The sequence below is a fragment of the Festucalex cinctus genome, chromosome 12 (genome assembly GCF_051991245.1).
Source record: "Festucalex cinctus isolate MCC-2025b chromosome 12, RoL_Fcin_1.0, whole genome shotgun sequence".
In the NCBI taxonomy this organism is placed as follows: Eukaryota; Metazoa; Chordata; class Actinopteri; order Syngnathiformes; family Syngnathidae; genus Festucalex; species Festucalex cinctus.
Window position 1 is genome coordinate 15,231,745 of NC_135422.1, and position 14,106 is coordinate 15,245,850.

General features: G+C 42.8%; 1 protein-coding gene across 2 annotated transcripts in view; it reads right to left on the minus strand.

The window, feature by feature from the left end:
* shprh (SNF2 histone linker PHD RING helicase) overlaps positions 1-14,106 on the minus strand; it is a 30,554-nt gene that overhangs the window by 7,838 nt on the left and 8,610 nt on the right. For both annotated transcript variants that reach the window (XM_077539084.1, XM_077539082.1), the window contains exons 11-18: positions 13,157-13,320; positions 11,726-11,982; positions 11,435-11,556; positions 11,198-11,286; positions 1,220-1,312; positions 1,022-1,129; positions 759-904; positions 512-685 (exon numbers count right to left, since the gene is read on the minus strand). In XM_077539084.1, the coding sequence (XP_077395210.1) occupies positions 512-685; positions 759-904; positions 1,022-1,129; positions 1,220-1,312; positions 11,198-11,286; positions 11,435-11,556; positions 11,726-11,982; positions 13,157-13,320 (1,153 nt within the window). The remainder of the gene's footprint in view (positions 1-511; positions 686-758; positions 905-1,021; positions 1,130-1,219; positions 1,313-11,197; positions 11,287-11,434; positions 11,557-11,725; positions 11,983-13,156; positions 13,321-14,106) is intronic.

Consider the following 14,106-nt stretch of genomic DNA (forward strand, 5'->3'; position numbering starts at 1 on the left):
TTAAACTCAGTCAAATTAGTTAATTTTTTTCTTAATTGAATCTGAATGTTTTCACAGTTTATTTTTTATTCAAAATGTATTCAAAATTAACCAAAGCCGAAGGAGCACTTGCTTGATTTAATCAAATCTAATAACTTTTCAACAGTTGTTAATAAATAAAAAATAAATAATGGTATATTCATTTAATTAGGGCCCGACCAATGCCCATCAGACAATTAGAAGAGCTGTAGTCATAGACCCACAGACATATATATCTCTGGCTGTAGTCATGTCTGCCATTTTAATAAAGCTACGGCAGTTACATATGACTTTGGTGTGTTTTCCTTCTTTCTTTAGAATAGTTGTATAGTGAATGTGGTGATTTCCGATGCTAGTATCAAGCAAATCACATCCACATATAACACTTTTCGAGTGACAAAAAGAATCGGATCAGTATCGTTAAGGCGATTAAAAAAATAATTAAAGATAAAATGAATTGAGAAGTTCAAGTAGGACAAGTAGCAAGTCTCACTTATTAAGCGGCAGTCGCATGGGCCTGAGGTGACAGACGGTGGCCTCGTCAATCACCTTCTTGGACGCCGGACCCTCCAGGCTCTTCACCGCCTCCCGGACGATCTTCTGGGACTTCATCAGGTCTCCCATCTGCGTCGTCAGCAGGAACATCAGACCGCTGCCATCACGGAACCTGGAAGGGAAGTTGGGTTTGTCCAAAAGCGGGCTAATTTAGCGTACCGGGTGCGCTCATTTGAAAAGTTTACTTGTCCGCCATGGAGAGCTTGTGCGCTTGCTGTTTGCTGTAGCTGGACGTCAGCTCGTTCTTGACGCGGCCCACCAGGTCGTCGTCGGTGGAGCAACGGACCGCCCGCTGGATGACCTCCAGCCACCAGGGGGCGCTCACGTTGACCTTCACAAATACAGTGGAGAAGCAATATGTGACACGTTCAGCGCAAAGCAAAATCTAAGTACATCCATAATTATAAGAATTATGGTTTAGTGAATTCTTAGAGTGCTAAGTGCTCACTTTACGCTTCAGCTCTTTGATGTTCTGCAAGACTGGCTGCAAGGCTTGGTGGGCGTCGGCCACCTCGGAGTCATACTTGGTCATGTAGTGCTGACGCAGCTGCTCGGCCTGACAACGGGTGAAAAACACGCACAAATTTAAAATACATTTTCAGAATGCAAAATCTTCAGTGGATGAAACAAAAGAGGTGGACGTAACCTCCTCGCTGAGGTGGTCGTCTCGCAGAGTCGGCGGAATCCCAGGATGCTTTGCGTTTAGTAGCTCCATCAGATTGTGAGTGGCGTGAAGTCTCTGTGAACGGAATAAGAAATCCGAGATGCTCCATTTTGGCCATAAAAGTTCATCTTTTAGATTTAAGATGGAAGAACAAGAAATAAAAAACAAAATAGTACATAATAATTCGTAAAATAATCATTTTACCATTGTAAAAGAAAAGAAAAGAACAATTGCATCATTTAAAATTGCAGTCATGCTGTCAAGTGTCGCAAATTTAAAGGGAACACACAGAAGAAAGGATTAGAAACAAAACAAAACAAAACATCATTATCATTGAATAGTCACACTATCATCCAAGTTTCATCAAATTAATTTGCATGATTTTTTAATTATGTTTTTTAATAATTTTATACATATTTAAATTTAAAATGACATACCGGTAATATGTTTTTTTTTCAAAAATCTATTGTAAAAAAAAAAAAAAATATATATATATATATATATATATATATATATATATATATATATATATATATATATATAAAATAATAATAATAATAATAATTTAACTTATACCTACATTTAATTTATTTACATTAAAAATGCACTAAAATAAGTAAAATCTACATTTAACTCTTTGACTGCCAGCCATTTTCGGAAAAGGTAACCCCATACTGCCAGCTGATTTACAGAATTTTACCGATTTTTCAAGCTCCACAGAAAATGTGTTAGGACTATGGAAACGCGGATACTACCAAATGAAAGATTGAAGTCTCATCTTTCATCTAAAAAAAAAAGTTTGTTTCTACCTTATTCGGATCTTCAGTAATCAACAATAGAAAACAGCTTCGTTTCACCCAAATCCTCTAGTTTCTTCCAAAATACGGAGAAATCAAGCTTTTTGTGAAACGATGTTATTTCATGCACTCTAGTGAATTTGGCACTTTTTTTTTTGCATGAGGGATTCTACAAACACCTAAACTTCTATAAAACACTACCCCAACAATAAAAAATGTTTTTTGATTGCAAAATAAGTTTATTTACATGCAACAGTAGCAATCCGAACAAACAATTTGGAAAACTGTTTGCAAACTATTTACACGTGCGCAACAGTTTTTGTCAGTCTGCTTCTGCATGGACTGATTTGCGTAGAGGTTGGTATGATGAACGATGTGCTGGAGAAGTTCATCCGTGATGAAGAGCTCCAGGATGTCAGCTGGCAGGTGGGAATTCAGCTCTGCTGCAGCATTCCTTGGTCCTGGTTTTGCAGCAAAGGGGAAGATGGTTGACTGCCAGCCGAATTCATCAACTTCAAGCCAGCCAGAATCTTTGGGATCTGCAAATATACATTTCAATATCATATTATTTTAGAGCAGTGTGATGCAATGTGTGTGTGTGTGTGTGTGTGTGTGTGTGTGTGTGTGCATATGTTTAGCTTTTTTTCTTGGGTGTATTGGTTGATGCACATTCTGTAAATTATAAAAGACGTTTACCATCAAATATTTTATTAGTGCTGTGGAGAATCTTTTCTTTTTACCTTTGTTCTGCTCACTGTGAGAAGGGTCACTTTGGGCCCTATGAGGGGGAGCTGAAAGAAACATATACAATTACAATACTATCGAAAGACTTTCCTTTTATTGCGGTGTATTGAAAACGTTTTTTTTTTTTTTTTTACCTTTCTTTGTCGTAGAACCAGCGGTCGGACGTTGCTGTGAGCACGATCTATAAAATATACATTCAGGTTTGTATAGGTAATAGATGTTTTAGTGTATATCAGCACATTTACACACGCTGCTAGCAGATCGCCCAGAAAGTAATCTTACTAGCAATCTCTTAGCATGTTAGCGCTTACCTTCACGTTCTTTGGAGGACGAAAGACTGTCCAAGACTGTCTTGCATCGGACCCATAGTAGTCGTCATCGTCCGATGAAACGTCATCTGTGGATAGGGGAGTGGATAGGAAGAGAGGGCTATCGCAAGATGCTGTGACTATCGCGAGACCGGTAGCGAGACTGGGAAAATCTAACATGGCGGCGCCCTGCTGCTAAAATAGAATTAGCTTTATATTTCTAATTAAACCCGAATTTAACGACTAGATAAATTCGATTTTTTTCTTTTCTAAGAAAGATCGGAAATATTATCCAGTGTGGACGACCTCGAACACTTTATTGACGATTATTTTTATAGCTGCGCGATGGATGATCTGGTGGCTAGTCGTGATAATCCTTCGAAAAAAAGGAAAAATGACTCGTCAACAGATACGGATGATTTAGTAACCGCTGACGTATCGGTGAGTATGCTGGATTCCATAAATAAAAAACTTGACGTCCTCTGTCTTATCCGCGAGGACGTCAAAGAATTAAAGGCAAGTTTGGAATTCGTTAGCCAACAGGTAAGCGATCTCCAACAAGATAATTCCGAGCTACGCTCCTCTCTCGTAGCTGTCACAGCCGAGTTGGAGACGATTAAAAAGGAGAATAAAATGCTAAAGGAAACGGTCTTACCCCGGGTTTACACCGGTTGCGGTTGCGGTGCGGCTGCGGTGCGGTGCGGTGCGTCTTGACTGCGTGCTCCGGACGGGTCAATTTTTTGGCCAATCCACACCGGCTCCGCACAGCTGCGGTCCGGCAGCTCCGTCGCCGACCACTTCCCGCCGTGTCTCGCATGACCGCGCGGTCATGTGGCATTAAAAACAACGACAAACACACAGAAAGTCTGTGCTCAACAGAGAAGCAGAAAGAGAGGTGGACTTTTATCATTTTGTGGCTTTCTACCTCCAATATAAACCTCTCCTCGTCCATGTTCGCTGGTGTCTAAACCGTGAATGAGCACCTCGCACGTTAACTCCAGGCCCGTCTACGCCCACATCACGTTTTGCTAGCATGCTTGCGAAATAGGAGCTGGCGAGTGTTTTATCTTGAAAGGTAACCGGAAATTTATTTCGAAACTGCGTCGGTCTTCCTGTCCCGCTCGATGTGTTTTGTGCTACCTTGCCATTTGCCGGAGGCCTGCGGCGTCCGGCAAAAATAGAAAATAGGTCTATCCTTGCGGAAGGGCTGCGGCACGCCGCAGCTGAGACGCAGTCGACACGCAACGCACCCGCAAGCGGTGTAAACTGCACCATTCGAATGAATGGAATCTAATTGCTTGCGTCGCCGGAACGCACCGCAACCGCAACCGGTGTAAACCCGGGGTTAGATGTTCAATCCCGTAGTATGCGGGAAAATCTCATATTTTCAGGTATATCCGAAAATACCCCAGATAATCCAGAGAGCGAGATAAAAAAATTCATGACATTATCGCTAAAGATCCCTCAGGAGACGGTAAATAATATCTCTTTTCACCGTGTACACCGGCTCGGAGCTCGTAAGGGCAATAAGGCCCGTCCTATTATTGCTAAGTTCGAACATTTTAAACATAAAGAATTGGTAAAAAGTAAAGGACGGGAGCTCAAAGGGACATCTTTCGGGATGAATGATCAATTCCCAAGAGAGATAAACGAGCGGCGAAAAGTACTGTTTCCTATAATGAAACAAAATAGACAGGAGGGTAAACGGACTTCGATGGTCGTTGATAAATTATATATCGACGGCCAGCTATTCCGAAACCCAACCTCGACCCCTTGGCTGTTCTAACTGACAATTGGTAGAGCCGAGTATTGTGTGATTATTTGACGTATGTATATGTATGTGTATGTATATGTATGGATAATGGGTTACGAAAATGAGAATATGAATTTATATCATGTATAGGCTATATAATAATAATAATAATAATAATAATAATAATAATAATAATATAAAAATATATTCTTAAAAAATAATAAAAAAATAATAATAAAAATAATAATCTCGCTTAGGTCACTATTTACTGGTGTATTGTTATGTTGAATCCCCCACAGATTTCCTTCACACTCACTTCCCCCCTCGTTTCTTCACTATTATACTTATCTACTTGTTATCTCTCTCTTTATATAAATTATATAAATTGCCTAATTACTCTTTTGCTATCCTACAATATGTTAATATTAATAAGCAGCTCATATAGATGTATACATAAGACTGAGTCTATATTGCTTGTATGCAGAAATTAGTTCTGGTCTCCTGGAATGTGTGTGGCGCTCGCTCCCAGGCAAAAAGAATACACATTTTAGACCATCTCTCAAAATTTAAGGCAGATATTTGTCTCCTACAAGAAACCCACTTACAAAAATCAGACAAGGGTGCCCAATGTCTCCTTTATTATTTGCTATATTTATTGAGCCGCTTGCATTAGCTATACGTCAGGATAGACGGATCCAAGGAATCCACTCCGGGACAATAGAACATAAAATTAATCTATATGCCGATGATATATTACTCTATTTAGAAGAACCTGCTATCTCGCTAGGGGAAGCATTTAACTTAATAACTAAATTCTCTCACTTATCAGATTACTCTATTAACTGGACAAAATCAACATTATTACCTATTACAGAAAATTCATGGAACCCTACAAGTCAGGATCCACACTACTCCTTTCCTACAGGTAATTTAAAATACTTAGGTGTTAAAATTTCACCTAAGTTAACTGAATTAACTTCTTTAAATTTTTTACCATTATTGGATAGCATCCGTAGTGACCTGGAGCGCTGGAATAATCTTCCGATCTCTTTAATAGGACGGATAGCTACTATAAAAATGAAAGTTTTACCAAAGATAAATTATTTATTTTCAATGATTCCATTTAAACCTACGTCTAACTGGTTCCAATCGCTGGACTCTGCTATCATAAAATTCTATTGGAATAAAAAAAAAGGCAAAATTAGTCTATCTACTCTTCAGGAAAGTAAATCTAAAGGAGGTTTAGAGGCACCAAACTTTATGTACTATTATATAGCTAATCAACTACAATATCTTGTGCTATGGACACAACCCAACAGAGATACTAACTGTTGGTTGGAATTGGAGCAGAAGGATTGTAATAATCTTAGACTGTTAGATTTACTCTTTATTACAAAATCAATAAAACAACATAATTGTTTTAAAAACCCAATGATAGCCGCCACCCTGACTGCCTGGTGGAAGGCATTAGAAATTACAAACTCCCAATTGGCGCCCTGTGGGCTCTCTCCCATTTGGCATAACCCCGACTTTCAGCTTAATAATCAGTCGTTCCATTTAAGCTTATGGGAGCAGAAAGGAATTACACACCTTCATCATCTTTTCTCAGATAATAAGTTTATATCGTATACAAACTTGGTCCAGAAATATGAAATAAAAAATGGAAATTTCTTACATTATCTGCAAGTTAAAAATATGGTTAAGAAACAAATCCCAACACTTCAGGATACGCTCCAACTGCCTGTCTTAGCTAAAGATATTATAAAGCTTTCTCCAACAACAATAAAGAAAAGATAAAAAATATATAAGTTATTTTTATACACAAATAAAACGTATTTACCGACTTTAAAATGGGAAAAAGACTTGTCTATAGTTCCGGAACCAGACTTTTGGACCCAAATCTGTGAAAATGTATTTAAAATGACCAAACAGACAAATTTGCAACTTATCCAATATAAGATACTTCATAGAACATATATTACACAATATATGATGAAAAAAATGGGACTCTCTGAGTCCGACATTTGTCTCCAGTGCTCACAAAACACTGCCGATACTTATCTTCATGCTTTATGGTCATGTACTCCAGTGCTGCATTTCTGGACTATAATCTTGGAAAAGCTCGCTGATATATTAAACTGTAGGCTTCCTTTATCTCCAAGATTGTGTTTACTAGGTGACTTAACAATAACTGAGCTACCATGTACCATGTGCTCGCTTTGCTGGACCGCGGTTGACGGCTTCTTTCTTTGGTGGTGGTCCTTATGCATGCCAGATCCATCGCACCAGCATCTACTGAAACTCAAACAGAAGTTGCCTCTCCCTCCCACAGCCCCTTGAATCAGTGGGTGCTGGTGTCTGTGGATCTCACTTTGCTTTATCTATCCTTCCCTCCTTCCTCTCTTTAGTTTTTCCTCTGGTCACTTGAGATCTCAATTTATTGGAAGTTTGAGGTTTCTGGGGTTGGCATAAGACTCTGGTTTTGTAACCACGCAGGAGGGGTTTGGTTGGTGCTGGATTTCACTTTGATGGATTGGATGTACTGGCTTCTATGGATCTCACTCTACCTCATCGATCCTTCCCTCCTTCCTCTCTTTAGTTTTTCCTCTGGTCTCTTGAGATCTCGCTAATTTGCTGGAATTTAGAGGCTTCCGGGGTTGGCGTAAGACTTTGATTTTGTAACCATGGGGAAGGCAGGAAGTGTTTGGTCGGTGCTGGATTTCACTTTGATTTATCTTTATTTTCTCTTTATTTTTTCTGACCTGTTCTCTGGTCTCCTGACCATTTGAACCTCACGACTCTGGCAAGATTCTGAAGTACCTGGTTAAGGCGAAGGGTAATGGAATATTTATAAGGTTTTAGGTGAATTAATGAGTATAAATTTAAACGTATTTGCACGCAAACGCACGCACACATACACAAAAAAAAAAAAAAAAGAGCAATGATGATAAGACGTTGAATCGGTAAGACTACCGAATGAACAATTCTGAGCTCTTAAAAAAAAAAAAAAAAAAAAAAAGAAAAAAAGAAACGTCATCTGTGCAGACGTGCTCGGGTGTGCACCACTTTTCTCCGGTGTTAGCATCGCTAGCCGGTGGGGCCTTAGGACGTTATTAGCATCGCTAGCCGGTGGGGCCTTAGGACGTGGTCGAAACGGCCGCGTCACCGCTTCAACTATGACTTAACCCCGTCATCACTGTGCTCTTGAGCACTGATCGATGCTTTTGAGCTTTGAAAATAAGGATCAAGCGTGAGCTGCTTGCCATCTGTAGCCTTTTTGACTCCCTTAGCCAAGTTAGCCATTCTCTCCCCCTCAACACTCTAGCTCAGCCTCTCTTCTTCTACTGTTGTCTCCTACCCGATCTTGTCCAAAAGACTCATCACAGCCATCTAGTGGCCAGGAATACTCATATAGTAACCCGATCGGCTTGATACTTGGAGCACAGCTGCCCAAGGCTTTCCTCCACCCGTTTCCATAAAAAAACATAGTAGACGTCAATTAACGTCTATGGCGGCCAATCCTAGGATTATACTGAACGTTTTTAAACGTTTATGGCGGTCAAAGAGTTAAAATGACATTTTAGCTCAAACAATGATAAATAATCGTTTTTGTATAACATACTACAATATATTATATATTGCTTCCAAAATCATCACTTCTTAAGAAACCCCAAACACGGCATGTTTTTACAACCGCTAACGTTGCATCATCAAAGTGAGCAAGCCATTTTCTTTTTTTTTTTTTTTTTTTTTTTTTTTTGAAGAGCTCAGAATTGTTCATTCGGTAGTCTTACCGATTCAACGTCTCGTCATCATTGCTCTTTTTTTTTTTTTTTTTTTGTGTGTGTGTATGTGTGCGTGCGTTTGCGTGCGTGCGTTTGCGTGCGTGCGTGCGTGCGTTTGCGTGTGTGCGTTTGCGTGCGTTTGCGTGCGTGCGTGTGCGTGCGTGCAAATACGTATAAATTTATACTCATTCATTCACCTAAAACCTTATAAATATCCCATTACCCTTCGCCTTAACCAGGTACTTCAGAATCTTGCCAGAGTCGTGAGATTTAAATGGTCAGGAGACCAGAGAAAAGGTCAGAAAAAAAAAGAAATAAAGAGAAAAGAAAGGTAAATCAAAGTGACATCCAGCACCGACCAAACACTTCCTGCCTTCCCCATGATTACAAAATCAAAGTCTTACGCCAACCCCGGAAGCCTCTAAATTCCAGCAAATTTAGCGAGATCTCAAGAGCCCAGAGGAAAAACTAAAGAGAGGAAGGAGGGAAGGATCGATAAGGCAGAGTGAGATCAATAGAAGCCAGTACATCCAATCCATCAAAGTGAAGTCCAGCACCAACAAGACCCCTCCTGCGTGGTTACAAAACCGGAGTCTTATGCCAACCCCAGAAACCTCATACTTCTAATAAATTAAGATCTCAAGTGACCAGAGGAAAAACTAAAGAGAGGAAGGAGGGAAGGATAGATAAAGCAAAGTGAGAACCACAGACACCAGCACCAACTGATTCAAGGGGCTGTGGGAGGGAGAGGGTACTTCTGTTGAGTTTCAGTAGATGCTGGTGCGACGGATCTGGCATGCATAAGGACCACCACCAAAGAAAGAAGCCGTCAACCGCGGTCCAGCAAAGCGAGCACCCCCCCCCCCCCCCCCCCCCCCGGAATCCCCAGGCCGCGGCAGCACCAAGGCCACCCCCAAGCCACCCGAGCGGACACCGGTCGGCGAGCCGACCCAGACACCCGGAACACCCCCGCCCCAGCCCCGGCCCACACCCCCGAGCCCAAGGCCGCAGAACGAGGCCCAGCGGGCCCCCACAGCGCCCCACCGGTCCCCAGCCCCCATCCCCCCACGACCCCCCCGCACCCCACCCAAACCCGCCATCCACCACGACCCAGGCCCCACCACCCCCGACCCCCAAACCCCCGAACACACCCCGACCCCCAGCACCCAACCCCCCACCCACCCATACCTCCACCCCCCCCCAAACAAGCCGCCCCCCCCCGACGGCCGCCACCCCCCCCCCGCGAACCCGGCCCCCCGCGAGAACCCCCCACCCCCCCCCGGAAACCGGCACCGGGCAGCAGCGCAGAGAGGGAAGATGTGCCCACCCCACCTCCAGCCGCGCGAGATTTGCACAGCGGCGGGAGGGGGGAAGCAGAGGAGGAAGCACCAGGGGAGAAGGCGGAACACCAGAACACCGAGCCCGGTGGGGAGAGGCCCCGGTCGTCACGCCAGAGTACTAGTGACACCTAACCCTGTTACTGAGTCCGCCAGCTCGCCGACTGGCGAGCTCTACCCTTACACCGTGAATGTGGCCCCACCCAGTGTATATACAAGTGTGTGCGTGTGGTGCATTAAAATTGGGAGCAGGTGAGTCGGAGCAGAGGGAAAAAATTTCCCCTACTCCGACACACCCGTATCCCCCCCAAAAAAAATAATATGTATATGTGTGGTGCATTAAAAAAGGGACTGGAGGGACAAAGTGGTGGGGCAGGGACACAAATGGGGGGGACCACAGCGCTGCCAGGCACTGCAGTCCATCCCCTCTGATGGCTCCCCGCCCCAACTCACCCCTCCCCTTGGACGTGAGGTGCATTAAAATTGGAGGGGAGTTGAAGGGTGAAGACGGTGTTTCCACCCTTCCCCACCCCACCAAGAAATGTGTTGTGTGCCCTATGTGTATATTTACAAAGTGTATAGTGCAAGCTAGTGAAGTGAGTAAGAGGAGCGACCAGCGGGGCCTCACCCAACCCGGCGGGTGTAGGTGGCACGCCCGCCCCCCAGCACCCCCACCCCCACCCGCCCCCCACCTCATCCACCCGGCACCACAATGGGCGGACAGCCAGCGCAGCAGGGCTACCGGACAGCCCACCGGCCACCGGAGCCCGCCCGGGGCGCCAGGAGTTATACCGGAGTGGGGCAGGCCCCAAACCCTCGCCCGGCCCCCGGAGCCCGACGCCCGGGCCGGGGAGGGAGCCCCAGGCCCAGGGAGAGGGAGGGGGAGGGGCCCATGAGCAAGCCATTTTCAACACTTTAGATTGGTCAATAATTCATCAAAATGACACCACATGGAAGGACAAAAAGTATGGATGGATGGATTGGACGGGCGGATGTATGAGGATATTTAATTTTAAATGAAATTAAACAAAAATCTTATCAAAAAACATTTTTAAAATAATTTTAAGATAATTAAACAAAAATGATTGCGTAACACCGTGCTGGATTTTTTTTCTCCCACTGAGGCATATAAACACAAAAGTGAACCACCATTTTGTACTCAGATTGCATGAGGTCGTTTTATGATGTGACTCTTCATATGTAAATTGAAGACTCAGATGGCGTTTGGTTGTCTACCTGCAATGAATCCGTTTTCAGTCGGCCTTTGTGCTCCTCTGATGAGCGCAGCACTTCTCTGTACATCTCAGCCGCTTGCTCAAACTCATCTGCAATGGGGCAATGGGGGGCGCCATTATTATTATACACTCAATAGGTCCGTAATGAGATATGGCAGACAAAGCCGGTGGCGCTACACCGCAAAGCGAGAGAGGTAACAAAAGACGAGCTTGTTTGTAAGTGATTCCCATGTCATACTTCGGATTATGTGGATTCCAGCCAGGCCATTGAGAGCGCAGACCAATTGTCTGTGAGCCTCTTCGCACTCCACTCGACATTTCTTCTGCAAAGACTTGAGGAGCTCCTCCATCGTCATGGTGCTGGCAACAAGCAATCAACAACACACTCGTGGTCAACTTTAGAATACGGATTACAATACCATGAAGTCCCACAAATAGCGAAAATAATGTGAGTAATTGACACAACTAACTCTTATTAATTAATTAATTTCTACTGTAACATAAGTGGAGCGCGCTCCATGCAGCTCACCTCTTCTGCAGGGGCAGGAACTCGCCACGAACCGCCTGCGGATGGCAGCAGGCCTGCCGCAGCCGCAGCAGCGGGCACAGGATGGTGGCCACCGTGCGGCGGTCCAGGCTGCCCACTTTCAGGCTCCAGTCGGAGACCTTGCGCAGCTTGAGCAGGGCGTCCTGCGAGCACACCTCGTGCTGCCGGTGGTAGAAATGGCCCTCCACCGGCGAGAAGCGCAGCCAGTGCACCTCCTCCGTCTGAGCGGGGATCTGGATCTGGAAGCAAACAAAAACATAACGCAGGGGAAATACTTTTTAGCCTTGTTGAAGCAGCAAGAGGATGTTTTCGTACGCCCTGTCAAGTGCTAGTATGCATATTTGTTTTTGCTCATGCGGGATCGCACGTCACTTTCGGCTAGTATGCAAGATAAATTGCTGTTATATTTTTTTGTGTGTTGACTAATTTACTATTTATGTTAGGGCTGCTCGATTTTGAAGAAAATATTAATCACGATTATTTTAGTAATAACTGAAATCATGATTAGGACGATCAAAAATTATTAAGACAAATAAAGTTCTTTGAAACACTATAATTATGCAACTTCCTTTTGGATGAAACAAAATTTATTAAATTAGTTGTTTTAAAATTAAAAAAATGTGCAAATGTATAAATTTAAACAACTCAACTCAAAATTTGTATTAACTCATTCACTCCCAGCCATTTTTACTGAAGCAACCAACATTGTTCCTACCTGTTTTACTGGATTTTGACTGATTTTGCAAGTATATAAAAACATGGAACTATAAAAACATGGAACCTAGCAAAAGAAGCATTAGTCTCTTCTTTCATCAGGAAAAAAATTAGTATATTTCTATTTGTTTCCTTTTTGGAGCAATTAGCATTAGAACATAGCTAAGTTTCATCATTATTCACATTCCTGTTGAAAACATTGACAAAAAGAGCTTGTTGCAACATGGCCCTAGCTGCTCTCTTATACTCTGCTGCCATCTGCTGGCCGTTTTTTTGTAATTACCATTGCTTTATGCCACCTCTTCATGTCAGAAGCTGCATCAAAGCTCTTCCGTATGCTCTTGTATAAAAAAAACAAAAAAAACGTATAAATACGTTTTTGTTTTGTTTTTTTACAAACAGAAATAAAATTGTGCTCTCGGCACAGTTCACTCATTTTATAAATGTAACACACTATATGTTTAGTTTTTATAAACACAGATTTAAAAAAAAACAAACATATGCAGTGTTATATTTAAGACGTTCCAAATAGTCCTTTGAGTATTTAAGGTGTAACCCCTGTGCTAGATATGATACTCTCCATTTTAAGTGCTTTGCCGCCATCTTGTGGCATTCTGTTTGGGGGGAACATCACATATTCGGTGTAGCGCTCTCTTTCAATATCTGCATGTATTAGAAGATGATTTTTGAAAATCTGACCTGATCGATGACGTCCTTCTTCGCCGAGCGCCACAGCAGCTGAGCCACCACGCTGTAGAGAGGCTCCGTGTTGCCGCGGCGATACGGCCGATAGAGCAACTGGTCCCACCAGTGCTTCACCCAGTACGGGTCCACGCCCAGAAAGAGGACCAAGCCGTAAAGGTCTGCAGAGACATGCTAAGGTCAACAGCTTGTTGCTAAAAAGGAGTTGACTTTTGGAGATTTTGCCAACTTTCTGGTTTCAAAGACAGATAGAAATTTTCAACACCAAAGGAGTGAAAATTGTGAAGTGGAACAAAATACTATCCAGGAGAAGACCTATGCAGGCACGGGGAGAACATGCAAACTCCACCCAGGAAGGTCGAAGCCTGGACTCGAACCCGAGTCCTCAGAACTGGGAGGCTGACATGCTAACCAGTCATCCACCGTACCGCCGGAACAAAATAATGTACAATATTTTCAACCTAAAAACAAAAAACAAATAACTGCAAAAAATAGCATGTTTGAAATTATTTACCATCCCAGACTGAGTTCATATTTGACCCACCTTATGTTGCAGTACAAGTTCTTTTGGGTATGTCTCTATCAGTTTTTGCTTATGGATATGTTTAGTTTTGAGCCATCCCGTTGTAGATTTTGCTTTATGTTTTTGGATCACTGTCATTCAGAGTGATCGTGGACAACTTGGTGGTGTTAATGTTTTATTTTATGTTTTTTGTGTTTCTGTAAAGCGCTTTGTGACAGCTCAAGCTGTTTGAAAGCGCTATATAAATAAACTTGAGTTGAGTTGAGGGTTTGAAACCTGAAACACGGCAAAAGTAAAAAATAAAAAAAAGTTCAAGGGGGTGAATACTTTCGCAAGACACTGTATATGCAAAACTGTGTAATCTGGTGATTGCTTATAAAGGTAAAAAAATATTGACTCTCAAAGTAGGTCAGTGTTTGAGAGT